The sequence below is a fragment of the Mixophyes fleayi genome, chromosome 4, assembly GCF_038048845.1.
Source record: "Mixophyes fleayi isolate aMixFle1 chromosome 4, aMixFle1.hap1, whole genome shotgun sequence".
Taxonomy (NCBI): Eukaryota; Metazoa; Chordata; class Amphibia; order Anura; family Limnodynastidae; genus Mixophyes; species Mixophyes fleayi.
The window spans coordinates 138,615,167-138,641,416 of record NC_134405.1 but is presented as its reverse complement, the minus strand read 5'-3'; the positions used below and the strand labels follow the sequence as shown (position 1 = coordinate 138,641,416).

At 36.4% G+C, this 26,250-nt stretch overlaps 2 protein-coding genes across 3 annotated transcripts in view; both read right to left on the bottom strand.

Moving 5' to 3' along the window:
- Window positions 1-1,229: 1,229 nt before the first annotated feature.
- LOC142150749 (acrosin-like) lies at window positions 1,230-16,866 on the bottom strand. Its single transcript, XM_075205944.1, has 5 exons — window positions 16,782-16,866; window positions 15,413-15,614; window positions 7,163-7,428; window positions 3,199-3,344; window positions 1,230-1,592 (listed from the first exon to the last, which is right to left on the bottom strand). The coding sequence occupies exons 1-5, from the start codon at window positions 16,864-16,866 to the stop codon at window positions 1,386-1,388; spliced, it is 906 nt and encodes a 301-aa protein (XP_075062045.1). The 3' UTR covers window positions 1,230-1,385.
- A 4,496-nt stretch (window positions 16,867-21,362) lies between these two features.
- The window catches only part of ARSA (arylsulfatase A), a 30,842-nt gene continuing 25,954 nt past the window's right edge, over window positions 21,363-26,250 (bottom strand). For both annotated transcript variants that reach the window (XM_075208464.1, XM_075208465.1), the window contains 2 exons: window positions 24,089-24,191; window positions 21,363-22,229 (listed from right to left, as the gene is read on the bottom strand). In XM_075208464.1, coding sequence (XP_075064565.1) covers window positions 21,910-22,229; window positions 24,089-24,191 — 423 coding nt within the window. In that variant the 3' untranslated portion in view covers window positions 21,363-21,909. The remainder of the gene's footprint in view (window positions 22,230-24,088; window positions 24,192-26,250) is intronic.

Below are 26,250 nucleotides of genomic sequence, written 5' to 3'. Positions count from 1 at the left end.
GGCCTCGCATGAGTGTGTAACCACAACTTTTCAATTCTGTGGGGGAGGAAGCTGCATTCCCAGGGCTGAATGGGTGGTCAACTAGCACCACCTAGGGAGGGGGGGGGGGAAGGAGAGAGGAAGAGATAGAGAGAGAGAGAGAGAGAGAGAGAGAGAGATGAAAGCATAAGTAATTGGTAAGTGGTACTGGCTGTACAGAGTATGCACAGTATACAGGGGATTTGGCACTGGCTGTACAGAGTATGCACAGTATACAGGGGATTTGGCACTGGCTGTACAGAGTATGCACAGTATACAGGGGATTTGGCACTGGCTGTACAGAGTATGCACAGTACTCATATTAATCTAGAGGTAGCCAGTGATAAAGGATGGAGGCTTGTAAATTCCTGCAGGTTAGTCATAGCTATGACAATTTCTTAATCCTACAGTGCAGAGTTGATCATTTGCAGCACTGAAAGAGCTTTATGACCTGTCAATATTAGCTGTGACCTGTAAAAACCACAGTTGGCAAGTGGCAGTTCACCCCTTCCCCCTTTTGGAGAGAGGGAGCCTTCACATACAGTCACAGACGTGGATGGTTTATATGCCAAGGCTTCTTCTGATTCCCAATCCCATCCTGGCTTTTGGAATGTTGTATGTTTGGAATGAGCAGAGACAGAGGAAGGTGGAGGCATGAATTTAAACTTGTTGAAGGAGGCTATAGAAATGACTAAAGGAGGAGCTTGGCTGTCCAATGGTGATCCTTTCATCAAGGCGCCCAGAGAAATGGGTATATCGCTAGTCCCGCAGGGATTGAGCTGGTGTCAAACGCAGACCTGGACCGCTTCTTTATTTTTTACCTTTCATGCTGATTTACTAGCTTTTGGACTGCCCATAACTGGTTTGCCTAATTCCTCCTATCAGACCATCCATTTGTCTAGCACCTTGTCACTCACTTTTTATTTTTCCTAAAGTGACATCTAACATTAGCAACTTAGATATATGGGATAGGGATGTAATAGCCCATGATTTGCATCAACCAACTGCCTACTGTGTAGGTTTTTGAATAAATGGAACATTACATATACATATATATATATATATATATATATATATATATATATATATAATGTAGTTAGGATTACTGAGACAGATTATTTGCCATGTATTATTATAACTATGACCAATATTCAGGTTGCCCTGATGTAGTAGTGCAGTAAGTCAGTTTGAATCTGCAAACACACAAGGCATTATTTATAGACTTTATTAGCAGTCAATGATATGCAACAAACTGCTGTAGAATAGGGATTATTGTATACATCCAAGTTCTTAATTAAGTTACTGCCATGACAAATTTGATTGTTTCATAATTGATTGACTATGTCTAGCAGTCTCTGGTCTTCCAATTATCGTAACTGAGAAGACATAATAGCTTTAGATTCTTTGTCGCTCAGTGAAAGTTTGCCAGTGATCCAGTCAATATAGTGTTGAGAGGACGTGTAAACCCCTGGACTCTGTGCTTGCCCGCAGCCTGATCCCCAGCTGGTTACTCCCACCACTGAAAAGATCTTCGTTCTAGGTTGTTTGCACATCAGAGGTCCTCCGCTGTCACCCTACATAGAACAAAAAAGTAACAGTTAATAGAAATACCTTCTTCCTTACTGCATGTAGTCCTTAAAAGAAGCAAAACACACAAAAAAACACAACAATAAATGTATTTCAACAGGAATAAACTAGGAGAATAAATATAAAATGGATTTAAACAGCAATTAAAAGATTTCAATGATCTTACTTTTTAAATAAGTGGGTGGAAATAAATATGAGCATAATGAATTTAAAAAAAGAATAAATATGTAAATACATAAATATAGGGTTTCACTGGTGTGTTGAGTAACCTTCCATTGCTTGGAGCTTTATTCATTTAAAAATATGCGGTGATAAGGCTTGTAAGGTGTGCAGTAGCCACAAGCCATACTGAACCAATTAATTAGATTTCGTCAAAACACAATCAGGCTGAATTTACAGACATGATTGAAAAGTTAAATATTAATTTGTAACAAAATGATTGAAACATATAATAGTCACGTGCAGAGGACGATTACAGATAAAATATAAAGGAAAGCTATTGTACTTACATTCCAAGCAATGCAATAACACATAAATAACTCCTTTTTGCAGGGCAGTGTGACTGGTAAGCTGTCTTACAGTAAGATGTATACATGCTATATATGCTGTGTGTAGTACTGTATATAGAATATGAACATTTTGGTGAAAGGTAAAGCTGGGCTCCCTCATTTTAAAATCATGTGCTGGCTCTTGATATAATCTCATTTTCAAAAAAATCTAAGTACATTTTGATGTTTAAATGACAAGCGGAGGAAATCTTAAAATCAAAATGCATTTTCAGAATATGTCTTTATACAGACTTGTCCTGAACAATGGTAGATCATATTATATGAATGCTGTATAAATTCAATATTATTAAAACGTTTTAATTATCAGTACCATTTCATTGAAAACACTTCATTTTTACAGATATTGTTCAAGTCACATTGTGCCTGTAAATTCCATCAATAACCTTTGAATGCAAATAATTATATTTGTTTAAATCAGCATGGAGAGCCTTATAAAATAATACCTTCCACTTTAATACCATAGAACCTTGAAATAGATATATTACATCAATTTGTATAACCGCCCATTGTACGTTAAAGTATAGGCCAAGGAGCCCATACTTTAGTAGCAAGATCCGGCTTATTATGCAATGTCATTGTTTTCCATGCATGCAGCATGACAGCATGGAAGGGTTTTGACAGCAGAGAGGTGTGGAGGGTCTACTGGTTTCCAGTGGGAAGTAATAGGTGATTTGGCTGCTGCCAATATTGTGTGAGACAAGTGTTGTAGGGTGTTGAGAAAGATTTTGAGCAGTATGAGAAAGGAGGAATATCCTTGGGCCTTTGGGAATTGAGGCTTCTATCATAGAATTGAGAATTCCTTGGATCTTCTCCCAATATAATAAATAAATAAAATAGATGATGATGATGATGATGATGATGATGACAGAATCAATTCCATACAGAATACATTAACTCCTAAGCATTGTGGATAATAGATTCTATCCCTGTATAAATTAAATCTAGGGTCACCAAGCACAGGTATTTCAACCCTTACAACTCTATCTTGCCCCACATTAGTGCATAGCTCTACAGTCTGCTTTACCTGGCAGCTGTCAATGCCTCCATGTTCATAGCCTGCGCACAAGTTGTAGGTACCCACTGCACCATTGTACCATTTGGTGCTGTTGCAGAGATTAGTAGGAATCATCATCACATGAGCCTCCTGCAGGATATCCGATGGATCTGTGCCTAGAATGGAAAATAATGTAAGTAACTTCATATGACCCTAACCAAGTGGTATAAGGCATCATGATCTGAAGACTTAGGCCTAGATTTACTAAGCTGCGGGTTTGAAAAGGTGGGGATGTTGCCTATAGCAACCAATCAGATTCTAGCTGTCATTTTGTAGAAAGCACTAAATAAATGAAAGCTAGAATCTGATTGGTTGCTATAGGCAATATCCCCACTTTTTCAAACCCGCAGTTTAGTAAATCTAGCCCTTAAACTGGACCATGCATGAATACATCCATTTCAGTGGACTTTATTTTTAAAGGAACACTAGACCTAAAATGAAAGCTACCTTATAAAAGAGCTACTACACCAATATATCACCATTAACCAGCATTTTCTCCATATTATACCAACATTGCCCTGATTGAATCTTGAAGAGTTAAAAGAAATTGCTTGTCTTTCATGTGTTCTAGCCTCTGTTATTTGTTGCTTAAGAACTTGCCTGGTCATTTCCATTCATGTGTGTTATGGTTTAGATTAGTGTACTGACTTATCTCTTGAAGTTAAAACAACTTCTGCGAAGTTAAGCTGATGTTATCATTTATATTGTGATGCCTTAATTTATGGAATCGTTTATATGTTCAATGTCCTTATTGTTGTTGTTTACTCTTCTTTAAAACCAATAAAGAGAATTTCAAACAGCTTCTGTGATCACTGTATGGGGTGAAAATGTATTTATTTCTTAGATTATGTACCTTGAATTAAATCCATGGAAGCATTGCGTGACCGTAAAAATGAACACCTTCAAAGGGAACACATATTATTGTAATAAACGCACTAATACATTGTTTCTCATTGTTTTCAAGCACTGGATAAATGTCAAAAGCAAACATCTCTAGTTGTTATGGTATTTTTATACATGGCTGGTTATTAACAAAGGGAACTGATCAACACTCCGCTTTTCAGACTTATTCAGGCTTTTACAATGGATTTTACTTAGTAAATGTTTATTGAAATGTCTGCCTTTAGGTATTACTGTTATGAAAACAGAAGTCAATTATTTAATATAATTTGTAATATTTTGTACCATGTTTTCAACTCATCCAAATAATGCTGTTCCTGTTACTATTGACTCTTGCAACATTTGTTTTACTATTAATTTATGGCAGGTGTTTTGGAATGCTGTGATTTTCTGACCAGGAAATGATGATACAATGCAGTCAAAGCAACACTTTGACAGTGGAATCGCTATGGTATAACAGGGGAAATGCATTTCCCATTCTCTTCAATGTTGTGCTGAGTGAGACCAGTATATCTTCATTTTTAAAATGATTGTGATACCTGTTGCTTAGACATCTACAAATAGCTTTTAGACAGTGACTTCACATTAACCCTGTCTTTTCAACAAAGCATTTTATATATGAAATATGTGTACAAAATAGGTAGCATGAATCATAGCTGACAGTCTTTTTTTCTGGAATAATCATCCAAGTTGCAAAAGTCAGATTTTCGCCATCTTTAAAACGGTAACACCTCTACAAAGATGCTTTCTCCACTCCTTGAAATGTACTAGGATATCTCTTATTTATAATTGAATATTGATTATACTATAGTATTCTGCATGAAAACCCCCAAATCCACCCATCAGCAAGATTGCCTCAACATTAAAAGTCATGATAGTTTCCCTTTAAAAGATATATCTTATATTTTAAAATGTGTTTATTTTATATGTTCTAATGAATTGCTAGGAGATCATATTTCCTATTACACTGAAAATGGCATATCAAAGGGTGGTAAGCGGATTAATTGGTCTTTTAACTTTGATAACAATAAAATAGCATTTCCATGCAATAATATTAAACTACAAATATATGTTTCCTTGATATAAAGTTAATTACCTTAAGGTAAACCTGGATTTTAAGTTATTTCAAAAAGGGCTCCTAAGCCTTACAACACAGCTGGGCCATCGTGGGGCCCTAGCACATTAGTATTAACTCTGTCATGTCTATTACTGAAGAGAACTGCCTCATAGAGGTGATATCCTCTTTTCATATCATTATACAAGGACTCTCAATGTAATGGCATGAATTAAGTACATGCGAAGAAATATATTTTATTAATGATTCCAAACTTTGAACAGCTGAATAGGGCACTGCATGCTCTGGTGGTTCCTGGGTGAGATCACTAACTGTGTAAGTATGAGGCCATTGTGTATATCTGCAACAGGAAAACTTGTTCCCAGCCAGTGAAGGATTATTATTATATGCATATTTAGTGAAGTAGCCTGGGACCTAGAGCTGTAGGGGGTGCCTAGACCTTTATTAAAACTCTGTAGAGAACGTATGAGCTTGAAGTGAGGGCACTGATGTATATTCTAATGAACGTGGGAATATATTCTGGGTGTTTATTGCAAAATACTCCTGTATGAGTCTGTTTGTATGTTAAAGAGAATCTTGTCACTCATTAGATAAATACATTTTTACATAGACCATTTTGCAAGTGTAAAAACATCAGAGGGGAGAGCACAGAAAAACAGCATGCAGTGTATGTACATGCCCTAAGTTGGTTTATAGTCAGGCAGCATACAGCATTATGTTCTCTTCTGAACAGCTTCCTTCTTATACTTCCATTGCCTCATAAGTCCTCGCAAGACAAGGTATCTGTGATAGAGGGAACTAGCTGCCCTGGAGCCAGCATAACTGTGTTCAATGCAGCATACACTGTTTTCTATTCTATCTCCCAGGAAAAGGGAACATTGTGTGAAAAGTACTCTAAGACTAATCTTCCTTCCTCGTTGCTTCACATCCGACGCATACGCTACACCTTTCTACACTGGCTTCTCTTATCCTCCAGAATCCAACTCAAATGACTTACCCTCACCTACAAACCTCCCACCAGCACCACTGCTTCATACATTTCAGAGATCATCTCCAAATACTCTTTCTCATACCCTCTTAGATCTACCTCTACCTCTGACCTGCGCCTCGCCTAGTCGCTACCCATTTATGGAATTCTCTGCCATGCTCCATCATATTGTTCCCCAGCCTCTAAATCTTTAAATACTCTGTGAAAAGCCACCTCATTACTCAAGCTTATCATACACCCACCTATACTACCTATGCTGGTACACCCTTACAACTGTCCTAATCTCTACTCTCAACCACACTCACCTCCTATCCCAGCTATGCCTTTTTCCCACTAGCTGTAAATTCTTTCATGAGCAGGATGCTCCCTTTGTTTTCACATCTGCCTTTATTTTGTATTTCTTTATGACCCTGTTTTATGTATAGCCTGGTAGCAGTATTGTGCACTGTGACAACTTACTATGGAAGGTTTAATCTGCCACTGTACTGTAACCAGCACTTCCTTAAAACTGACATTCAAGATGTACTGTGCAGTTAATGCCACCCTCTTGTGCCGTTATTCATTGGCAGGGTGCAGTAGTTCCCACGGAGTGAAATTTATTATAAGCTGTAGTTAAGTAAAATAAATATATTTTGTCTAGCAGTAATGGGAATTCTTTTCTCATGGTGACATATCTACAGAGTATAATACTGAACAAATTCAATTGTATATTAATTTGTTAAATGATGGTGCATTGAAAGCTAGGGGAAAGGAAAAATGTGCAATGGATAAATAGTGCTCAGGGGCTGGTTGGCAAATTTTAGCCCAGGGAGTGAGACTCGCCTCAGCTGCCGATTAGGAACATTTTTAAGCAAATAAAATGTAAGTGGCGCAGTGACCCAGTCCAAGGTAGCCCACTATTGCACCGGCCCAACCAGCCCCTTGTAGTGCTCAAACAATATGTGCTTTGAAAAAAATAAAATGAGACTCACTTTCCTCGTTCAAGACTCCATGGCCAGCAATATAGCAGTCAGTCATCTGTTTCACATCTGTGGTTATCGTTGGAAGACATGCTGGCTGAATGTAGTCATTGTAAGTGATTGGTTTATCAAGGCGAAGCAGGGCAATGTCATTGCGTTCCGTGTCTGGGTTGTAATTCTCATGTTCAATCTTTTTCGCTATGCCACGAATCTGCACTTCTCGGCCCAGATCTGACAGCTGGTTTGCTCCAAACACAAGTCTCCAAGAATAGACATAACTGAAACAGAACAAATGAAGACATTAGATGTACTAAAAGAATAGACAGACAGTACAGGACTAAAGAACCTTTACCTGCACATGTCACCATAGAGGGTAGCCATATTCTGCTTAGAGCCAATATCCATGAAAACACAGCCTATAAATTCACAAAAAGCTATCAACATCACTGAGGCACTTTGTGGCAGTAGCTTATAGTGAATGGGTAGGCTTCATTTTCAGGAATATGGAAGTAAATGCAAAATGGGGACATTCAGGGCTGTGCAGGGACTAAAAAAAACATACCAGCATTTAATTTATTTTAACACTAGTCACAGAGAGCTCCTTCTTACACTGCTTAACTTGCGCAAGTGTGTGTCTAATGGTGCCAATTCAAACTCAGTACAGTAGTGAAGGCCAAGTCTATAGTGTATCACGGTGAAAGATTAGTAAATGCAGGACTAGGAGGTGCACTGAAATTGGAATTTGGTAGCCCAGACAAGCCCATTTATACTCTCAGACACAGTAGGCAAGTTGGTGCCATATTAGCTGAGAATACTGGCATCCGCTGTGTATAAGTGACAGGTACACTTTCATATCAGAAAAAGTTGTTGGTTTTAAAACAATATGATTTATTCTTAAAAAATCCTGAATTGCAAGCCTAAAGTTTGCACAGAGATACTTTGGCAAACACATACATATAGTCCACAACAGTCACTAAATACACAAATCTACAGTCCACTCCAGTGATTAAATGCATACATCTACAGTCCATGCCAGTCACTAAATTCATATGTCAATGGTTAAATTGACCCAGACCGCAGTCACCAATGAGAATTATGGGGACTGCGGTTTAAGGTGATACCTAGTCTAATGCCGCTTCCGCATGGTTTAAGGCTTAATAAATAGGCCCCTAAATACATACACCTACAGTCCACGTAAGTGACTGAATACACAAACTCACAGTCTAATGTACAATCAGACACAGATAATTGCTTCAGACTGACTTTATAGGACTGGCTCTAATCTAATCATTACATAAAACTGTCTGTTGTTCAAAATAACCATGCACAAACATAGGTACATATAATTACATATAAAAGAAGTTAGTGTCATAAATCAATGGTATATCTGCTATTTACTTTTGACAATGAAAAACCAAAGAAGCAAAGCTGTATTCTGGTCTCCGTAATGAAAGTAAATCAATACTCATTTTGAATTGAATTTCAATGTAAATGCCTGAAATTAGTTATCTACCTTGTTGGTTGATTCAAACATGATTAAAGTTTTAATATGGGTGTTTTATTTTAATATGGATATGGTACTTTTGGTAAGCAATAAATATTGTACAATTTAAATTGTTCCCTCAGACAGCAGAATAACTAGATCCACTCCTGTTCCATAAGCCCTCCATGAGGGTCACTAGCTGAACAAAAAGTGGAATAGAAAAGGCACTCCCTTTTCCTAGGATTACTAAGGGAAAGGAATTGAGAAGTGATTTGTGGATGAGTTATCCAGTGGTAAATCAATAGGGGGGTAGGACTGGGCTGGGGGGCAGGGAGGCTAAAATGTGGCAGCCAGCACCTGGTAACATGGACAGCAACCATAAACAGGGAAAGCAAAAGCATGTCCTGTTTACATGTTGTAGGATATCAGGATAAGGGGAAGGGGTGGAGATTAAAATCAAGGGGCAACAGGCATGTTGGGTGCAGGCAGAAGATAAGATAGGCCAAATTGAGATACGAGGGCAGATTCTGGGGACCGCACAAATTAAAGCATTGTGGAAATAATTCTGGAGAAGAGACAGGTTAATGTTCCCTGTGTTTGTGTGTTTGGTAGGTGTTATTTAATGTGGAGAGGGGGCAGATGTGGGTGGGGAGGTAGGGCTGGCAGTGATGTAGATCCAGGGCCCAGGATCATTCAAGTATGGCACAGTTCTTATATTAAATTTAATTTGACAATAGCTCCTAGGTGCAGTTTGTAGAGTTGCTTGCAAAGGCAGAAGCACTGAAGAAATGAACATCAGACAAAAGTGTAATCATTTTGGAAACTCCCCTTGCAACTATAGAAAAGGTGGAAAACTATTATAGGATCCACCATCAATCTATTGAAAAGACAAGTTGTCTGAACCGACTTTTCTAATCCCATTCACTAGCCCGTAAAACTTAATACATCAATTGTCGCAAAATAATAATGCTATTAATCCTTTTATAAGTATATTTACAATTGATGACTTAAAACGCATAAAACATCTCATTAGAAAATAATTATTATTATTAATTATTAAAAATTATTTTTCGTTTCATTTATTAACTTACACATGATAGCACTTCTATTTCGCTGTTTTTAATGAATAAATTTAATTTTTAATAAATTTAATAAAGTTGTTTTTAACTATGAGGAGACCAACAATATTATAGTACAGTCAATATTAAGAACTTCATGTGCACTACAAGTAATTACAAGTAACTACAAGTAATTAAACTCTTTTTTGTTTTTTTGTTTATGTCAAATCTAGTTTAGTAGCAGCACCCTGCATAAAATATAGGCACAATACTGCTGTAATGGAAACATTGTGTAAAGAGTCCTTCGTTGAAATAGTTTAAAAAAATTGGTGCGACGATATCCTTTTATTTTCAACAATTGGTTAAGGTCACAAAAGACAAAAGAAACTACAATCAACATAGAATCTAGGGCATGTCTATGAGCCCTCCCCACAATGACGGACAGAATGGGGGACATTTATTTTACAGATAACTTTGTAGATAAGTCAGGTGTTACTCATAACCACCAATCAGACATGTGCTTTGGTTTCCTAAAATGCCTGTAAAACTCTAAATTGTTGCTTTGAATAACACCCCCTTTTCTATGCAATTTCCTGTGAAACATTTTTTGTAAATGTCCCTAATGTGTTCATTGCAATATAATCTATGTACAATAGACATAGATTTGATATCTCATTAACTAGGCCACATGAAAATGTATTAATAAATAAAGTGTTACATATCTTAGTTAATAAATGTTGTTAATGTCCTAAAAATGTTATTCAGAAAAAATGAACTGTTGGTTTAAAAGGACTTAAAATTACACCAAAAGAATCACCCTGATATTGAGATATATGGCTTTTCCCATGACCTAGTTCTTCATCTGCCTGCTTCTGTCATCTCTACCTTTGCCTTTGATACAGTTTGACTCTTTCTAGCTGTACAGTCTCCACTGGGATTTGTGAGAATATCTGTCTTGTTAGTTTGTTACATCAACCAATGAACCTGAGTTTCTGCATTTACAGATGTCATGCTGTGTGTCAGAAGCTGTTGTGAGCACATTCTCATGAGAACAGTTATGTTTGATGTATCATAGTCAGGGCTCAATTGTATTTTCTGCACTACCTTGCTAAGATCAACATTATCTGCATTGGTACATTGTATTGTAGTAAGTAAGACAGTGGTCCTTCTTTATAACACCAGCTTAAAACAGTAATCTAAAAAAAGTCTATTGCAGCAAATATCAGGCAATTGGCCTGATAACAAAGTGGAGATGAACAAAAAAAATCAGTAATACCCAAGAATAATCTAATCAAAATCAAATGATCAACTATCAAGCCCAATACCTGATAATAATCAAATCATAGCTACTGATAAACTATTGGCCTGTATGTGTGCTCATCTTCAAATTTGATTCACGGTCCTCAGCAGAAAGGGATCTCGGACAATTTTGACACCTACATGTGTGACCAAATTGGATACTGATCCTGTCGACCCATGCAGCTGGAAGTTGGTAACACAAAACAATATGTAAAAAAAAATACAATGTCAAACAGAGCTGGTGAATGAAAGTGCTAATTCTTGCAGTTTGAATGCTGGTGGGCAGCACAGTGACTTAGTGGTTAGCACTTCTGCCTCACAGCACTGGGGTCATGAATTCAATTCCTGACCATGGCCTTATCTGTGTGGAGTTTGTATGTTCTCACCCTGTTTAGGGGGGGTTTCCTCCCACACTCCAAAAACATACTAGTAGGTTAATTGACTGCTATTAAATTGATCTTAGTCTATCTCATTCTATGTGTGTATGTTAGAGAATTTAGACTGTAAACTCCAATGGGGCAGGGACTGATGTGAGCGAGTTACTGTATAGTGCTGCGGAATTAGTGGCAATATATAAATAGCTGCTGATGATGATGGATCCATGAATTGCTGTGCGAATAGCTAAAATAAACTTATCACACATACAGTATATTAATCAGCACTTTACAGTTCTGTTCTTTACCATTTCTATCTAGATGTTTATTCATATGCAAGTTATTAGTATTGTTATAACATGCATCTAAATAAATCCCCAACCACAGGGGTAAGTGCTGGTTACAAATATATAGTTTATATGAAGTTTTAAATCAGTAATAGTAAATATTTCTCCCAAAAATTTTAATTGGTTCATCTATTTTAAAATTGGTCTGTCAGTTTCTCCAGGCTTCATTTTTATTATCAGCGGGTATCGGACTCCCAGGGAGTTCTAATCAATCTGACTTCTGACCTTGTGTCTTACAAGGGAGGGAGCTGATTAAGATTCACCGGTAGTATTAACAAATGTACATGCTCCACTTTAAAACACCTGGGACATCTGTTCAATATTTCTGTATTAACTGCTGTTGTGCTCAGATGTCTAATCAATCTAAGCACCAACAAGCATTATAAATGGATTGGTTTCCTAAACATTTGATTATGGTTATTAGGAAGAAGAAAAAAATGTAGCTTCAAAGTTTGGTATGCCCAGCATTCATTTAAAACTGCTTCTTTCTTCTCCATTAGAGATACTGTGTAGCAAATAATGGCCATGAGCATTGACAATAGCTTATAGCAGCACTCGGAATTTAGATGTTGATTTAGTGGTTCTGTTTACTAATACGTGGCGACAGGACTGGTTATCTATTGCAACTCATTACAGGGACAGAATGCCACCAATCACCATGATTTATCGTTAAAATCTCTCCAAGGCAGACAAGCAATACTAAGCTGTCTTGGTGATACTGGCCCAGAGCAGTAAGAGTTAACTTATCATTTTCCTGGGCAGTCTAAGGGGATATACGTATGTGTGACCCGGTAAGTCAATTCCCACATGTGCAGTAGAACTGAAAGCTCTGACGTGGGCTTTCAGTTCCACAAATAAAAATAAAAAAAATAGTTATATAAATAGCTATTTTTTTAAATAAATATTTTTAAACTTAATTGACAAAAGAAAAAAGTGTTTCAAACAATAAAGCTTTTTTCATTAAGTTTTTTGTCTACTGTCGCCATCCTCGGGGTTGATTTTCTAATGACCGATAGGATAAAATTTATTTGCGTCATTTCAGGGGGTGAGGCAGGATAAGATCTTATATCTTCACCATATCTGGTAGAGGCACTTAAAACACAACAGGGGAGAGGGGTGCTCAATTTATCTATTTATGTATATGGTTATTGTTTTTTATGTGGATGCAATTCTTTAACGAAAAAAAATATTATGTTTATAAAAGGGTAATATGCCAGGATTGGCTGTCCTTTTATGATATGAGATAAATAACACGGCCTCTGATTTTGGGATGCAAGTCATGGCTTATAATCTCTGTGAGGTGAAAATATCAAATGAGATGGTCATCGATTGCTTGTAAATAGAAGATTATATCAGCTGAACAATCACAAAGGGGGGTCATTCAAAAGTTTATTTTTTGTTGCTTGGATCAACTGAGATTGGTTACTACCTTTGTTCTTAGTTCATCATTGTTGGTCGTTGAATATACCTCCCAACTATCTCAATTTTTATTTATACATGTTAACATATGATAGAAGGTAGAATCACCAGTTTTATAGCGCAAAAAGCCCGTTTTCTTATTCCATTCCTTAATGCACACACATGGATGGATATATATAGATATATATATATATATATAGATATATATAGATATCTATCTCTATCTCTATATCTATATATAGTTCACACAACCATCCATATTAACAAGAAAAAAAAGACAAAACACAACAGATTAGAAAACAAGATTCAGGGCTTCCATGATTGAAATAATTAATTCTCTGATCAGCAATGTAAGTCAACCCAATTTACTTTTTTTTTATAGCAAAAACTAGAGCATTCAGAAGACTTCATTCCATCTAAAGTATGACTTTTCACTTTTGCTGAATAACTCAAGGTACATCATATTCACTTCTTAAATAAATCAGAGCATAAACAGGAGACTGTTTTACTGTTTGGGTAAATGCGTACAAATAATCTTGAAACATCAGCTCTTCACATTGTCTCATACCAACTAAACCATGTTTTTTATAAGCTTTAAAATGCTATTTTTGTCTTGAAAATTCAGTTTACAATGACTATTTTATTTTTAGAGTATGGTTTCAGAGCATAAATCCTATAGGATCTCTCTATCTTTATAAGAAGTAAATCCTGCTTTATTCCTATTTGTTCCAGGAATCATTTTAGAAATGAACTATAGCTGGTTCATGTCCATTACCATTTCAGGAATCCCTAATAACCTTAGGTTCTTTTGCATGAATTGATTTTCTATGTCTTTCTTGTTATCTAGTAATTTATTATTGATTGATGCACATTCTAGCAATTTACCATGAATAGTAAGTGACTCAATTTAAGATGTCTATCGATTCATCTGCTGGTTCTAATCTAGTATTAAGAAATTCCTTAATATCCTCTAATTTATTATGAACGTTATTCAACTGTTTATCAATATTATCGAATCTAGGCAAAAGTTTATTTAATATTCCAAATGCTAAAGTAGAAGAGTCTATCTTTGGTTTGGATAAAGGTTTAGGAATTCTACTGAAGCACTCTTATAGTTCTTTCTGAGATGCTAGCCGGTGCATTTGAGTTAATTGTAGCACTAAGAACAAATTATTTTGTTTTTTATGTTGCAGATGAGTGAAACTAAAATTTGGATCTTCATCCATTTCCAGTATTATTTCACATTCCTTTATATTTCATTATGATAAATTTATGCCTTCCCTAATTTTTTCTACCTCCTACAACTTTATTGAGACTCGTTCAGCAAGGAAACCTATTTACAGGTGCACTCCTAATAACACTTCCCAGAGTCCTTAACTGGTAGAAGAAAAAGTAGAACGTAAAAACTTGACTATGCTAGGAGTACTTTAAAATTATATTTAAATATTAAAGACTATGGGCTAGATTTACTAAGCTGCGGGTTTGAAAAAGTGGGGATGTTGCCTATAGAAACCAATCAAATTCTAGCTTTCATTTATTTAGTACCTTCTGCAAAATGATAGCTAGAATCTGATTGGTTGCTATAGGCAACATCCCCACTTTTTCAAACCCGCAGCTTAGTAAATCTAGCCCATATATGGCTCTGATCCATTAAGGAAAGGAAAGCAAAAAATTGATAACTTTGCACCTTGGCAAAACCATGTTGCATTGGATGGGGAACTAAATAAGGGGACATAGTTATAGTTGGGATAGGGCATGTCCTAGATAAACTTTAAATTTCAGTGTAAAAATAAAGCTATCAAGTATTTGTGTGCTACATGAAAAAACAGTCAGTATTTAACTTATGTGCAAAATAATAATCTAATTTGCACCTCTTGCATTGTAACCTAGATTTGTCCAGGAGAAAACTTTTTAATTTTTTTGCCTTACTTTCCTTAATGAATCAGGCCCGATGAGGCTAAAAGAAGTGCTATAACTGCGTTCCTGTGTGGCCCAGCACAATCTGGAGGTGAGCACAGGTCTCTCTCCCACTCTGCTTCATGATAACTCTACAAGGGTAGGACAGTGTACAGCAGAATACCGTAAATGGTCGAGATCATACCTCTACAAATTTTCTCAAATAGGGTAAGGGACCGGAGAGTATAGGAGCACAGGAAATGTATTTTAAAGGATTAAAAAGTGTTAGTGTTTGAGAGTGGGATTTTTAGCTTTATATGCAGATATGATCTCACATGCATCTACTTGTGTACCACATTAGTATAGAAAGTGATGGTGTTACTTACTCTCCCTGATCTTTGAAGCAGTGAGCAGCTGTCATAACCCACTGAACATTCAGGATTGAGCCTCCGCAAAGATGTAGGAAATATTCATCGTCCATGAACTGTTGGATGCTGACTAACCACGGCCAGGACCCAGGTAATGCATCTTTTCCACCAACAACGCGCACTCCAAATTCATCCCCTGCCAAAGGGCGATTTCCACATGCTACAGGGAACAGGAATGTTTTAGAAGAAGAATTGCGCTGACCTACTTTTCACTGTATTCCGTGGCAAACACCGCAAAGAAATTAAAATTAGATCATGTTAATGCCACAGGAGGATTTTAAATCTCAGTGCTTTTGACACATCCACCATGCATGCTATATGTATGCAACATTGCAGTAGTAAAGATGACACGTGTTGCACAAGTAAAAAACATCACAAAGCACAGCCTACCCCTCATTCACTTCAACTTTTGCCTTTTACTCCCATAGAGTGCTCATATGACACAAATTCATGTTTCATATAAGTCCTGAAAGTAAAGGAATATCTTTAGTTTTCCAAGTGAAAAATATCTTCGTTTCCTGGATTACTTATATTTAGTTGCATTGTTGATTATTAGGATGAGCAAGGTACTTACTTTAAATTGATTGAAAAAGCAATGATATGAGGAAAATTTAACGAACATGTCCATTATCCTAGAAAGTGAATGGCATGTTTCTGGGCATAATCACGTATATACAAACTAGCTTGGTCTGTTGCCACAGTCAAGTGACCGTGAAACTGGTCATTGAAATCCTTATTTTTTCATCAATTTCAACTATGAACATGTAAACCAGGAAACTAAAATATTTTCCTTTAAATAAAGAGACACTCTTCTACTTGTCATTCTCTGTAGGAGCTGGTTCTTTCCACATTTACAACTCAGGAGTTAATTTATAGGTTAGATAAAAGAGCGCACTTCATTATAACCCCCACATGTGACTACGTCTGCTTATTTAAGGAAAGTAAATTATAAATGAGGAAAATTGTTTTATTACTCCACATTTTTAATGATCACCCCATATGATTTTGCTACATATTGTACATACTCTGTTCTATTACAGTTCTAATTATGCTAAAATTGGACAGGAGGCCTAGATATACAGACTAACAAATATTGTACTATAGCTTTAAAGTTCATCATTTTAAATAAAATGATGCCCAATCAGTGTGCCAGTGCTCTTTGGAATTTGATATGCATGTTACACAGGATATATAGATGTTCACCCCCTATTTGTCCATATACTGCTTCCCCCATTATAATCCTCCATCACTGTACCTTAAAATGTAAATTAATTGATTACTTTTATGATAGTATATATTTATATATTTACAGCCTAAACATACTCACTGCCAGTGATAGGAGCGCCAGCAACACAATTCACAAACACCCAAAAAAGTACGGTTCCAATATGTACAGCCAGCTCTGGTTTCATGGGGACTCCCTTGTCCCTGTTCACCAGGACCCACTATAACCAGGACCTACTGTAACCAGGACCCAATATAACCAGGACTTACTGTGACATCACACAATTATGTCATTGGGAGCATTGTGACATATTCTAGAATGTTTATGTTGAAGTTTCTGTTCTGTAAAAAGATGAACTATTTGAACCACATCTTTCTATATATTATGGACAATGGCGGATAAGATAATAAACAGAAACAGAAAGAAGGTTCTTCCCGTAAAGTGGAACTAGAGTTTTTTCAAATTTTCTGAAATTAATATAACCTATGTTGTATTATTATCCTTGGAGTGTCATTCCATCAAAACTTACCTCGATCATATGTTAAATTTGCCAAGGTTTTTGATTTAGAAGCCACCGTTATGTCTCCCTGGAGAAAATGGTCAGTGTTCTCCTTTGCAGCAATGGCCAGAATTCTCCATTGTGACTGTTCAGTGGGTTTCATTGCACATCTATATTACATTCAGGGGGACATTTATGAAAAATGGTTCACAATTAGATCTGAAAAAAAAAATTAAAAAAATTCTGAGTACCACAAAAGAGATATGTTATTGTGTAAGGAACCAGTGGGGAAAATATGAGAAGTTTATATCCTCATGAGTAAAAGAAACTTGAAGATATCTTTATGCTATTGTTTATTTATTCAGCACAAGCAATAAAATGGTGCTTGCAAATGAAAATAAACATGAAGTACAAAACAGGGACATATTACTGAAATAAGTGACCCGGTAGGTTTAGCTTTATTAATTGAATATATTGATTTTTTTTTAATTAACATCTATGAGTATCCTCTGAAGCAAACCCACAACCACATGGACTGACATCATTTTAGGAGAAGGCAAATAAAACTAAACATAAAAGGAGGATTCATTAAGGAAAGTTAAGCAAAAAAATGAGTAACTGTGCACCTTGGCAAAACCATGTTACATTGGAGGGGGTGGGGGGTAAATTTAAAATGTGGTGACAGATCTATATTTTGGGTAAAGGATGTCCTAGATAAACTTTAAATATCGGTGTAAAAATAAATCTATCAAGCATATGTGTGCTATTTGAAAAAGCAGGCTGTGTTTTCCTTATGTGCAAATAAAAAACGAATTTGCACCCTTTGTATTGTAACATGGTTTGTCCAGGAGAAAATATACTTCTTTTATGCTTTCCTTAATGAATCGGGCCCAAAATGTGAACAACAGACCAGCATTAAAGGATAACAGCACCTAGAAAGATAGTTTTGTTTGGAATTAAGATAACATCAGCAAGAACCTGATTTGAAGGTTTCGTTAAGGCCCATAACTATCCAGCATAAGAGATCCTCTCTCCTGCTTGGCTGGGTCTTGTTCAAACTGATGGCAGGTTTGTTGGAAGTCCCTGCCCCATGAGCTTTCCGTTTGCACAAGTGGGAGAAGCACAGAAGAGGGGCATCAACAACACAGTGCCCTACGCGAATCAAGATAGTGGTGTTAGTAGGTTAGAGGAATTATTTGTTGGACTATTATATGCACAAGGGAACCAGCTGAATCAGAGGCCTTGCTGGAGCGCAGGTAAGATTTTGCATTATATTTATTTCATTCACATAAATTGTACACTTTCTACTTTATTAGATTACGCACTGACTTATTACATTCTGAGTCTTCTGAAGGTTACTGAAAAGCTCAAATAAAATTTTTCCTGGAATATCACAGTATGTATGTTAAGGTAACTGCAGCATGTTAGTTTTGTCTTTAATGGTGGAGTTTTCCCCTCATCTGCACACTAGAGCCACAGAAATTAATCAGGAAATACCAGCAGGAAAAGAAATTGATAGTATAAAAGAAGAAAAAATAACTGCTGAAATTAATAACAGGCATGGTATGTGGGCAGTTTTAGGTTATTTAAAAAGAAAATACCTACATGTGGTTTGGAAAAATGCATGGTACTGTTGTCACATGATACCATAAGACAGGTGTTCTAAAGCTATGAGAGTTGAGACCTAAAACACTGACCTCCATGCCCGTTGCTGTCTGCCAGCATGGTATTTTTATTGCAAATCTAATATATGCTGCAAATAGAGAGACATAGCTACTTAACTGGTTATCTATACATTTTTCTTTCTATAAACTTTCCTCTCAGTCACCATCTTCAGCCATGGAAAACAAATACAAAGGAACTGCCTTATCGAAGGTTAATAGCACATGACAGTGCAACTAGTCAATCATTTACCCGGTCAATTATAAATAAATAACTACAATATATGAAAAATCAATTGACAATGATATGCATTTGATCAGTATGGCGCTCCACTAAGTGTGCAGCCTGTTGCATGTACAAGAGAATCCACTTCCCTCTAAGACAATGAACATAGAAAAAAATTAAACGCTGACACTTAACACTCTTAAGTACATGAGAGGATGATAAAATGCTCTCAAAATATTTTGTAGCTCAATTCTTCCCAATAAAACTTCACTTAATGGGATTCTTCTTTTCCATAGATTATTCTGTCAATCTAAATTGCAAACTTATACAACAAAGAGAATAATAGTGTAGTACGTCTCTTTATAAAATGCAGAATTCCCAAGAACCAAATAGTCCCAAAAGCTTTTCTTTCCACCATGTGGGTGTAGATTAGAAACACCTATATTCCATGCGCTTTTAACGTGTGATGTCCCCCATAGGGTTTATGCTTACAATAATTCCAAAGGTGTTTAGCGTTTCAGTAAAAACATCCCATTACTTCCTCCCTCTGAGTCAGCCGAAGACTCCACAATCCATAAAATTAAGGAAAGGAAAGATCTAGTGCATCATCATTTATTTACGCATTCATCCCATGAAAAAAAGCGCCAAAGAATAAAACATCGACAGGCATATAAAACATAGAACGTGTCTAAAACATAAATACTGGTAATGATAGGACTCGTACCAGACTCATTGGAAAGAATCGCATCTGAAAAAGTCAGGATCGGGATACAAAGATGATCAAGCTCCCGTCCGGATAACTAACGCTTTTCGACTCAATACATGAGTCTTTTTCAAGAGCAGAGTCCTATCATTACCAGTATTTATGTTTTAGACACATTCTATGTTTATATGCCTGTCGATGTTTTATTCTTTGGAGCAGTTTTCTTTTATGTCCCTATATATAGACCATTTCTAAACACGCAAAAGCGCAGTGCAAGTGCTGACTTTTTATATTGCGCCCTGTTTTTTTTCATAGAAACCTTAGTTGGGGGAAGTACATGGATTTGTGGGCCAAGATAGCACTGTGTGCAGGTGCAAAGTGTTGATTCTACTGATGGGAGGAGTTGGACAGATTTGAGGCATTCCGTGCTGAATGCAGGCTGGGCACATAAAGTAGGACCTTCTCCACCTTACAGGTGCACTTTGTCAGTGGTCCAATTATGACTCATAGTCATTAAGAGGATAAAAAAAAAAAAAATCAAAGAGCACATCTGGATTATCAACCTGTAGAGTTAAAAGTTAGACTCAGTCAGTAAATACAGTATAAAAGTCAGACTCAGTACATAGTCTGTTATAGAATATATCCTGTGCATTGACCAGGTAAACGCTGCCATCCTTTATACGACTCAAGATACAAATCTGGTGTCTTTAGCAAAGTACACATCTGATTAAGAGTAGGCTGCAGTTTTGTGGCCCAACCATACGCATACAAAAATGGTTACAAAATTGCAGCCAAATGTGTGTATTTTGAATTGCCCACATCTTACTATACACACACAACTCAAAGTAGTAAGTATTTGGTCACTTTAAGAGATGCTTTATAATGTAAGCAACAAAGATGATGAGGAGTCTATAAGTGAATAGCCAGCAAGGTTCTCTCATTCTCCAGCCAGAGGCAAGCTGCTCTGTTTGGCTATATGTGGACGGGTGTCAATCGCTCAAGCAGCTCTGCTAGCAGTAGGTTATCTATGTGCAATGACGGTTTTTTTTTTTTTTTTTTAATTACTACAAGACAGTCAAATAGCTACACTATGGATTTAGGAGTACAATAAAGTGGAAAACTGAGAATTTAGGGGAGTATATAAAAGTATAGAATTAAAATAATAGATGTGTTAAATATATTATGTGTTTATTTACTATTATGTAGATTTGTGGAACTACCTATTCCAGCTGGCCCTAACAGCCAGGGCATGCCGGTGTTTGTATAACTACAAGTAGTTCCACAGCCACCGCCATGTATTTAAAGCCTGCAGGGCTTGTTGGGAATTATAGTTTTTTCAAATTATTAGGCCCCTAATATTTATCTTTAGGAAAAATGCTGATTCTTAGGAAAAGCATCACTTTTGCAAATGACTTATTACATATCATTGAACATCACTGCTAATATTTTCATAACAAAGCTCCCTTCATATTAAACCTATAATTCTATATAACAACTTAGGATAGGAATGGCATCATTAGTTATCTACTCAAGAGACTTTTAGTTCCTTTGTGGATTTTAAAGTTTAATTAACATATGAAACAAAATTTAGAAGTAACAAACAAAGCTTTATTTTTATTGAAAACAATTATTTGGTAGCGTTTTTACAAATAATCAAAAATATTTTCTCATCTTTTTGTTGATTAATACCCTCAGACATATGTTGAAGAACAGAGCTACAGGATTAATGAAATTACATGAAGAAGCAAGGGTCTCGAATGCCATTGATTTGCATGTGATTCCAAGCTGCTTGACGTTAGTGAGTCACCTGGCTTGTACGTCCAGGACAGGGTGGCATTTGGATTCCTCCAGATTCCATACTATAAAATACTAGAAGATACACAGGAAAGAGGAAAATATGCAGCAGTATATTCTATAATAAGTTCTAAACAGCTCTGTAAACACACCATTAGATCAGTGGTTACAAATTCAAGAAAGAGGTATATAGTAAGAAAGAGCGAGTGGTGGAGGTAGAACAGAGAAGGACTTGCAGCCATATCCATGGAGGTCTGATGAATGCTGGTTTCCAGACAGATGTAGGCTTTACAGTTGAATCCATAAATGCAAACAATTTGAGGCACACTCTAGCCGGCAGCTGGGGTTTATAACATGACATAGTCTACTGGACAGTGACAGCAGCTTGGCTTAGGTGTGCAGTCCGGGTTGCAGCATGGTCTCAATGAAGGGTCCTTGCCTTTGTTGGTCTCACTTTCTGCATAGGTCATACCTTCTTGGAAATGGTCACGCTCATTCAAGATTTGAGTTAAAATAGGTTCCAATTCTTTAGGGATACCAGACTTTAACAAATTGTAGTTCTCAGCAGGGTCTGTTTCAAGGTCAAACAGCAGAGGGGGATTATGTTCAGTCAGTGGTGCAGTCACATGGCAGTCTGGATCTGGTGTTGTCTCACTGTGAAATGCTCCTTTGAGAACATAAAAAAAAAAGTCAGGATAATGTAAGCATGGGCTGTTCCCTTTGCAAAATAAAACATTTCCCCAATAAAATACACACATGGAAAATCTGTAATTGAAAACCATGTGCAATATAATAACTTTATGACTTTGTTAAGGTACAAAATATTATATTTCTATAGAAGTTTCGACGAGTGACTTCCTCGGGGGGTTTCGTAACTCGACAAAACTTGTTGGGAAGCATCTGGAACACTGCTGCCTACCTGGAGTTTTCCATATTGCTGTTGGGACTTTTCCTTTTGGCCAGAGGCTGTCCCACTGTTTGAGATCTTGATTGGACCCCTTGCAGATAAGCATGTTTCTAGTTGAATGTAACCTCAATGAATTACCATTTTATGTCCATTAAATAATTTTTATCATAAACTTCGGAATTTGGGATACTTTATTCAAAGCTGTAACATAGTACTTTTGGTATGCATGTTGGCCTTAATTTATAGACATTTTCTATTATTTCAAGCATACTACACTATGCTATTTTTACTCGTGAGGAAAAACAGCATCTTTGTGAAGGAAAATATTCTGCTTGAATATATGAAGACGACAACAAGCACTTCAGATAAGCTATTTTGATTTATACATTTGTTACACCAATATTAGTTTGAGCACTTCACTGTTTTGAAATAATTGATAATACTATATTTGATGGTCTTTTTCTTGTGTGTTTATATACATATTATTTTCATTTATTCTGAGTTTTTCATTCAATCCACATTTTTTTTATCATTACATTTTCTGCACTTCTAACTCCTATGACAAATTTCGTATCTACTCTAAGATTATTTTCAAATCTATATTGAAAAAATTCCATCCTCATTTTACTAACTTTCATCCACTTAATCATCGCTTTGCCTTTTGTTGCCACAATCCTACCTTTAATAATCATATTACTAATATTACTCAATTTAGTAGCAACTAATGACATCACTGATGAAATTGTACCAGCAACATCAATACATCTTTACAATATTACACTTTTGGTGTTTTGTCCCAGAAAGACACATACATTTTTTTTCCATAGAAGAAATATGCAATGTTCCTAGACTAAATATCAGAACTTGTACATTTGTAATATCTGTGCCAAGGCATCACCTATAGATGGAAGGCAGAAGCTTTGCCTTGTGTGCGATGCAAATGCATAGAAAAAGGTGAACTGAAGAAATGATTGAAGACATTTAGCAGTCAAAGTAAATGCCCTGGCTAGACCTTAGGAGATTATATATAATCTTTTTATTTCTTCTTCATTTCCTCCACCTTACATTGTACAATATATGTTTTTATTCATGCCATTATTAATGCCTGCGATAAGCTTATTCTACATGTCTGTACAGTTCTGAATCCTTACCTGGGTATCAACAAAGACACAAATACATAATATTACCCAATAATAGCAATAGAACTAGAATTGTCTACTGTAAATCAGGTATTTAAAAAGATGAAAGGGATAAACACACCTGGAACAAATCAGGACAAATGTATTAAAATCATACTAAAAAGAGGCATCATGGCTAAACAGTACTGTATATTTAGAAGAAACATTGTTAATGATGGCATTACTTGTAACACAATGCTATTTACTTCTACAAGGTATATAGATTAAATCAAAATAAGAACCTTTACCACTTAAGTTATTTTACTTGCGTGGTTCAGTAGTATGTGCACAGAATGTCACCAATAATTATAGTAGACTTTAAATGTCAAAGTTATTAACAATCCTATACAATTTATAGCACTGAAAATAAAAGAAAATCAAAATCAGCTCACAAAACAGAAGAAGTGGATGAATACATCCTATACAGAAATCAATATTCACCTTGAGTATAGAAATGTGCCTTATATTTCCCAAGTCTCAGGGCGTTGATGCCTCGGTTTTGATCAATAGATGGTGGATAGTAGTAAAAGGTATTCCTTGGACTCTAAAGGATACATAATAAATACAGTCAGGTCTCAGTAGGAAACAAATGCACACTCTTTTGACATGGAGCCCACAATAAGGCAAGTACAGCCTTACACTGCGAAACAGAAAACTTAGCTGTATACAGTTTAGTGGTATTACATCAATTCTTGCAGAATAGGTCTTTAAACATAATATACAAACACACAACCATTCATACACACATTACACCCACCACTCTGCGGTAGTACCATCATTAAAAAAAATATGAAGTTGTTGATTAGTAGCACCTTGGTCTAATAAAGCATAAATGGTAGTCATTTTATATGGGTGTTTTCGTTACACATAATTAACATGTTCAATAAATAGGACATTGCAGAGTGGAAATGTCCAGTTAGATTACAGTATGTTTATGTAATATTTATTTACTTGCATGTTGTTTCAAGTTTTTTACTTAATGTTCCAACAATACAACACTTCACATGAAAGACAGCCTTACATTACAGTATACAGTGTGATGTTAACAAAAGCAAAAAAAAAAAAAAACAGAATGTAAGGAGGGTCAATGTGCTGTTCCATAATGCGTAAAACAATATTGATACGTCAGGCAAAGAGGTAAAAAAGAGCAAACCGAACTGAGCAAGGAGAAAAAACAAGGAGGTGGGGGGGGACTGGAGAAGGGAAAGCTGGGTGGAGGTGCGGGGGCTGAGAGGGTCAGTGAACGGGATGGGGGATCAGAGTTTAAAATGAGGTTTGGCCTAGCCCAGATCGGTTCGATATTAAATATAGGTCTAAAACATGTTAACTGGTATCTACTTCCAAGAAACAGACAAAATAAGATACTTCATTTTAGCATGATCACTCGACGGACTGGTTAAAGTTACCACCGGGGCCTCTATGTGTCTATGCTCGCTGGCCCCCTGGTCGATGTCTTATATAGTTTAGAGTCTTTAAAGTCTAGCCATCTAAACTAGGTATTCTGGAAGTTTTCATAGGTCTTCCCTGCCACTGACATAACATCTTCTATATCCATATAAAAATGTAAATTGTAGAACCAGTCAGACACTGTTGGAGAGGAGGCTATCCATCTAATGGGGATCACTGCTTTGATGGCATTATTAAGATGCTTTAAGAGATTTTATTTTTCTAGTTAGAGATGGGAGCGTTGACAAATTTAGAGGGCTACCTGTCCCTACTGAACATGTCCAACAGGAGTTGGGCACCCTGGAAACATCTTATGCAAGGTATCTGGGCATCTATACAAGCAAGAAATACGTTTGTTTTGTGTTTCAAATATACACGTGTCATCTGAAAGATTGTAGTCTATTTCCATCATCTTGTGTATATCAAGGGTCCTTCTTCCATGCCTTTGTGTCTTGTGGAAGTGAACTATATGTGTTTTCTATAAAGAGCTTTTATACTTGATGTATTGTATGCTTTGGAATCTGGGAAGTTGAACATAGCAGTTTTTTTAAATAGAGATAAATCTCTACATAGTTCTCCAAGCATACTTTTTGTGTTTAGGAAATGGTGAAAATTTAAAGGTTTCCATTCTTCAATTTGGGGAAGGTTCCTCTTATTTCAGATATGCTCAGGCTGACCAACCCAGAAGACTCCCGCCTTCAGCCACCTTTTGAAACCCACGGGATCTAGCCCTGGGTGAAATTTTGAATGGTAGGTTGACAAAGTAATGGCAGGTTAGGGATCCAGGGTATTACTTTCATAGGTAATCGCTTGGCATGTTCCTCTATTCCATGCCAGAGTTTAGAATCTCTCCCTCTAGTCTGTTTAACAAAATAGCGCAATAGTAACTGGCAATGTGGGGAAGCTGGAGACCCCCTCCCTAGGTGCCTCAATTTATACAGTAATTCTATATTCAGGCATCAACTCCTACAGATAAAGTCTCTAAACAATTTTCGAAAGTCTGTACACCATTTGGGAGAGATATGGATAGATAAGGTCTATAGCAGGTAGAATATTTTAGGTAGAAGATTAATCCTTCATATCCAGGATAACTTGTTAGATTTTCAAACCACTTTGCACAGTTTAGTAAGCAATGTAGATGCCTTTGTATTTTAAGT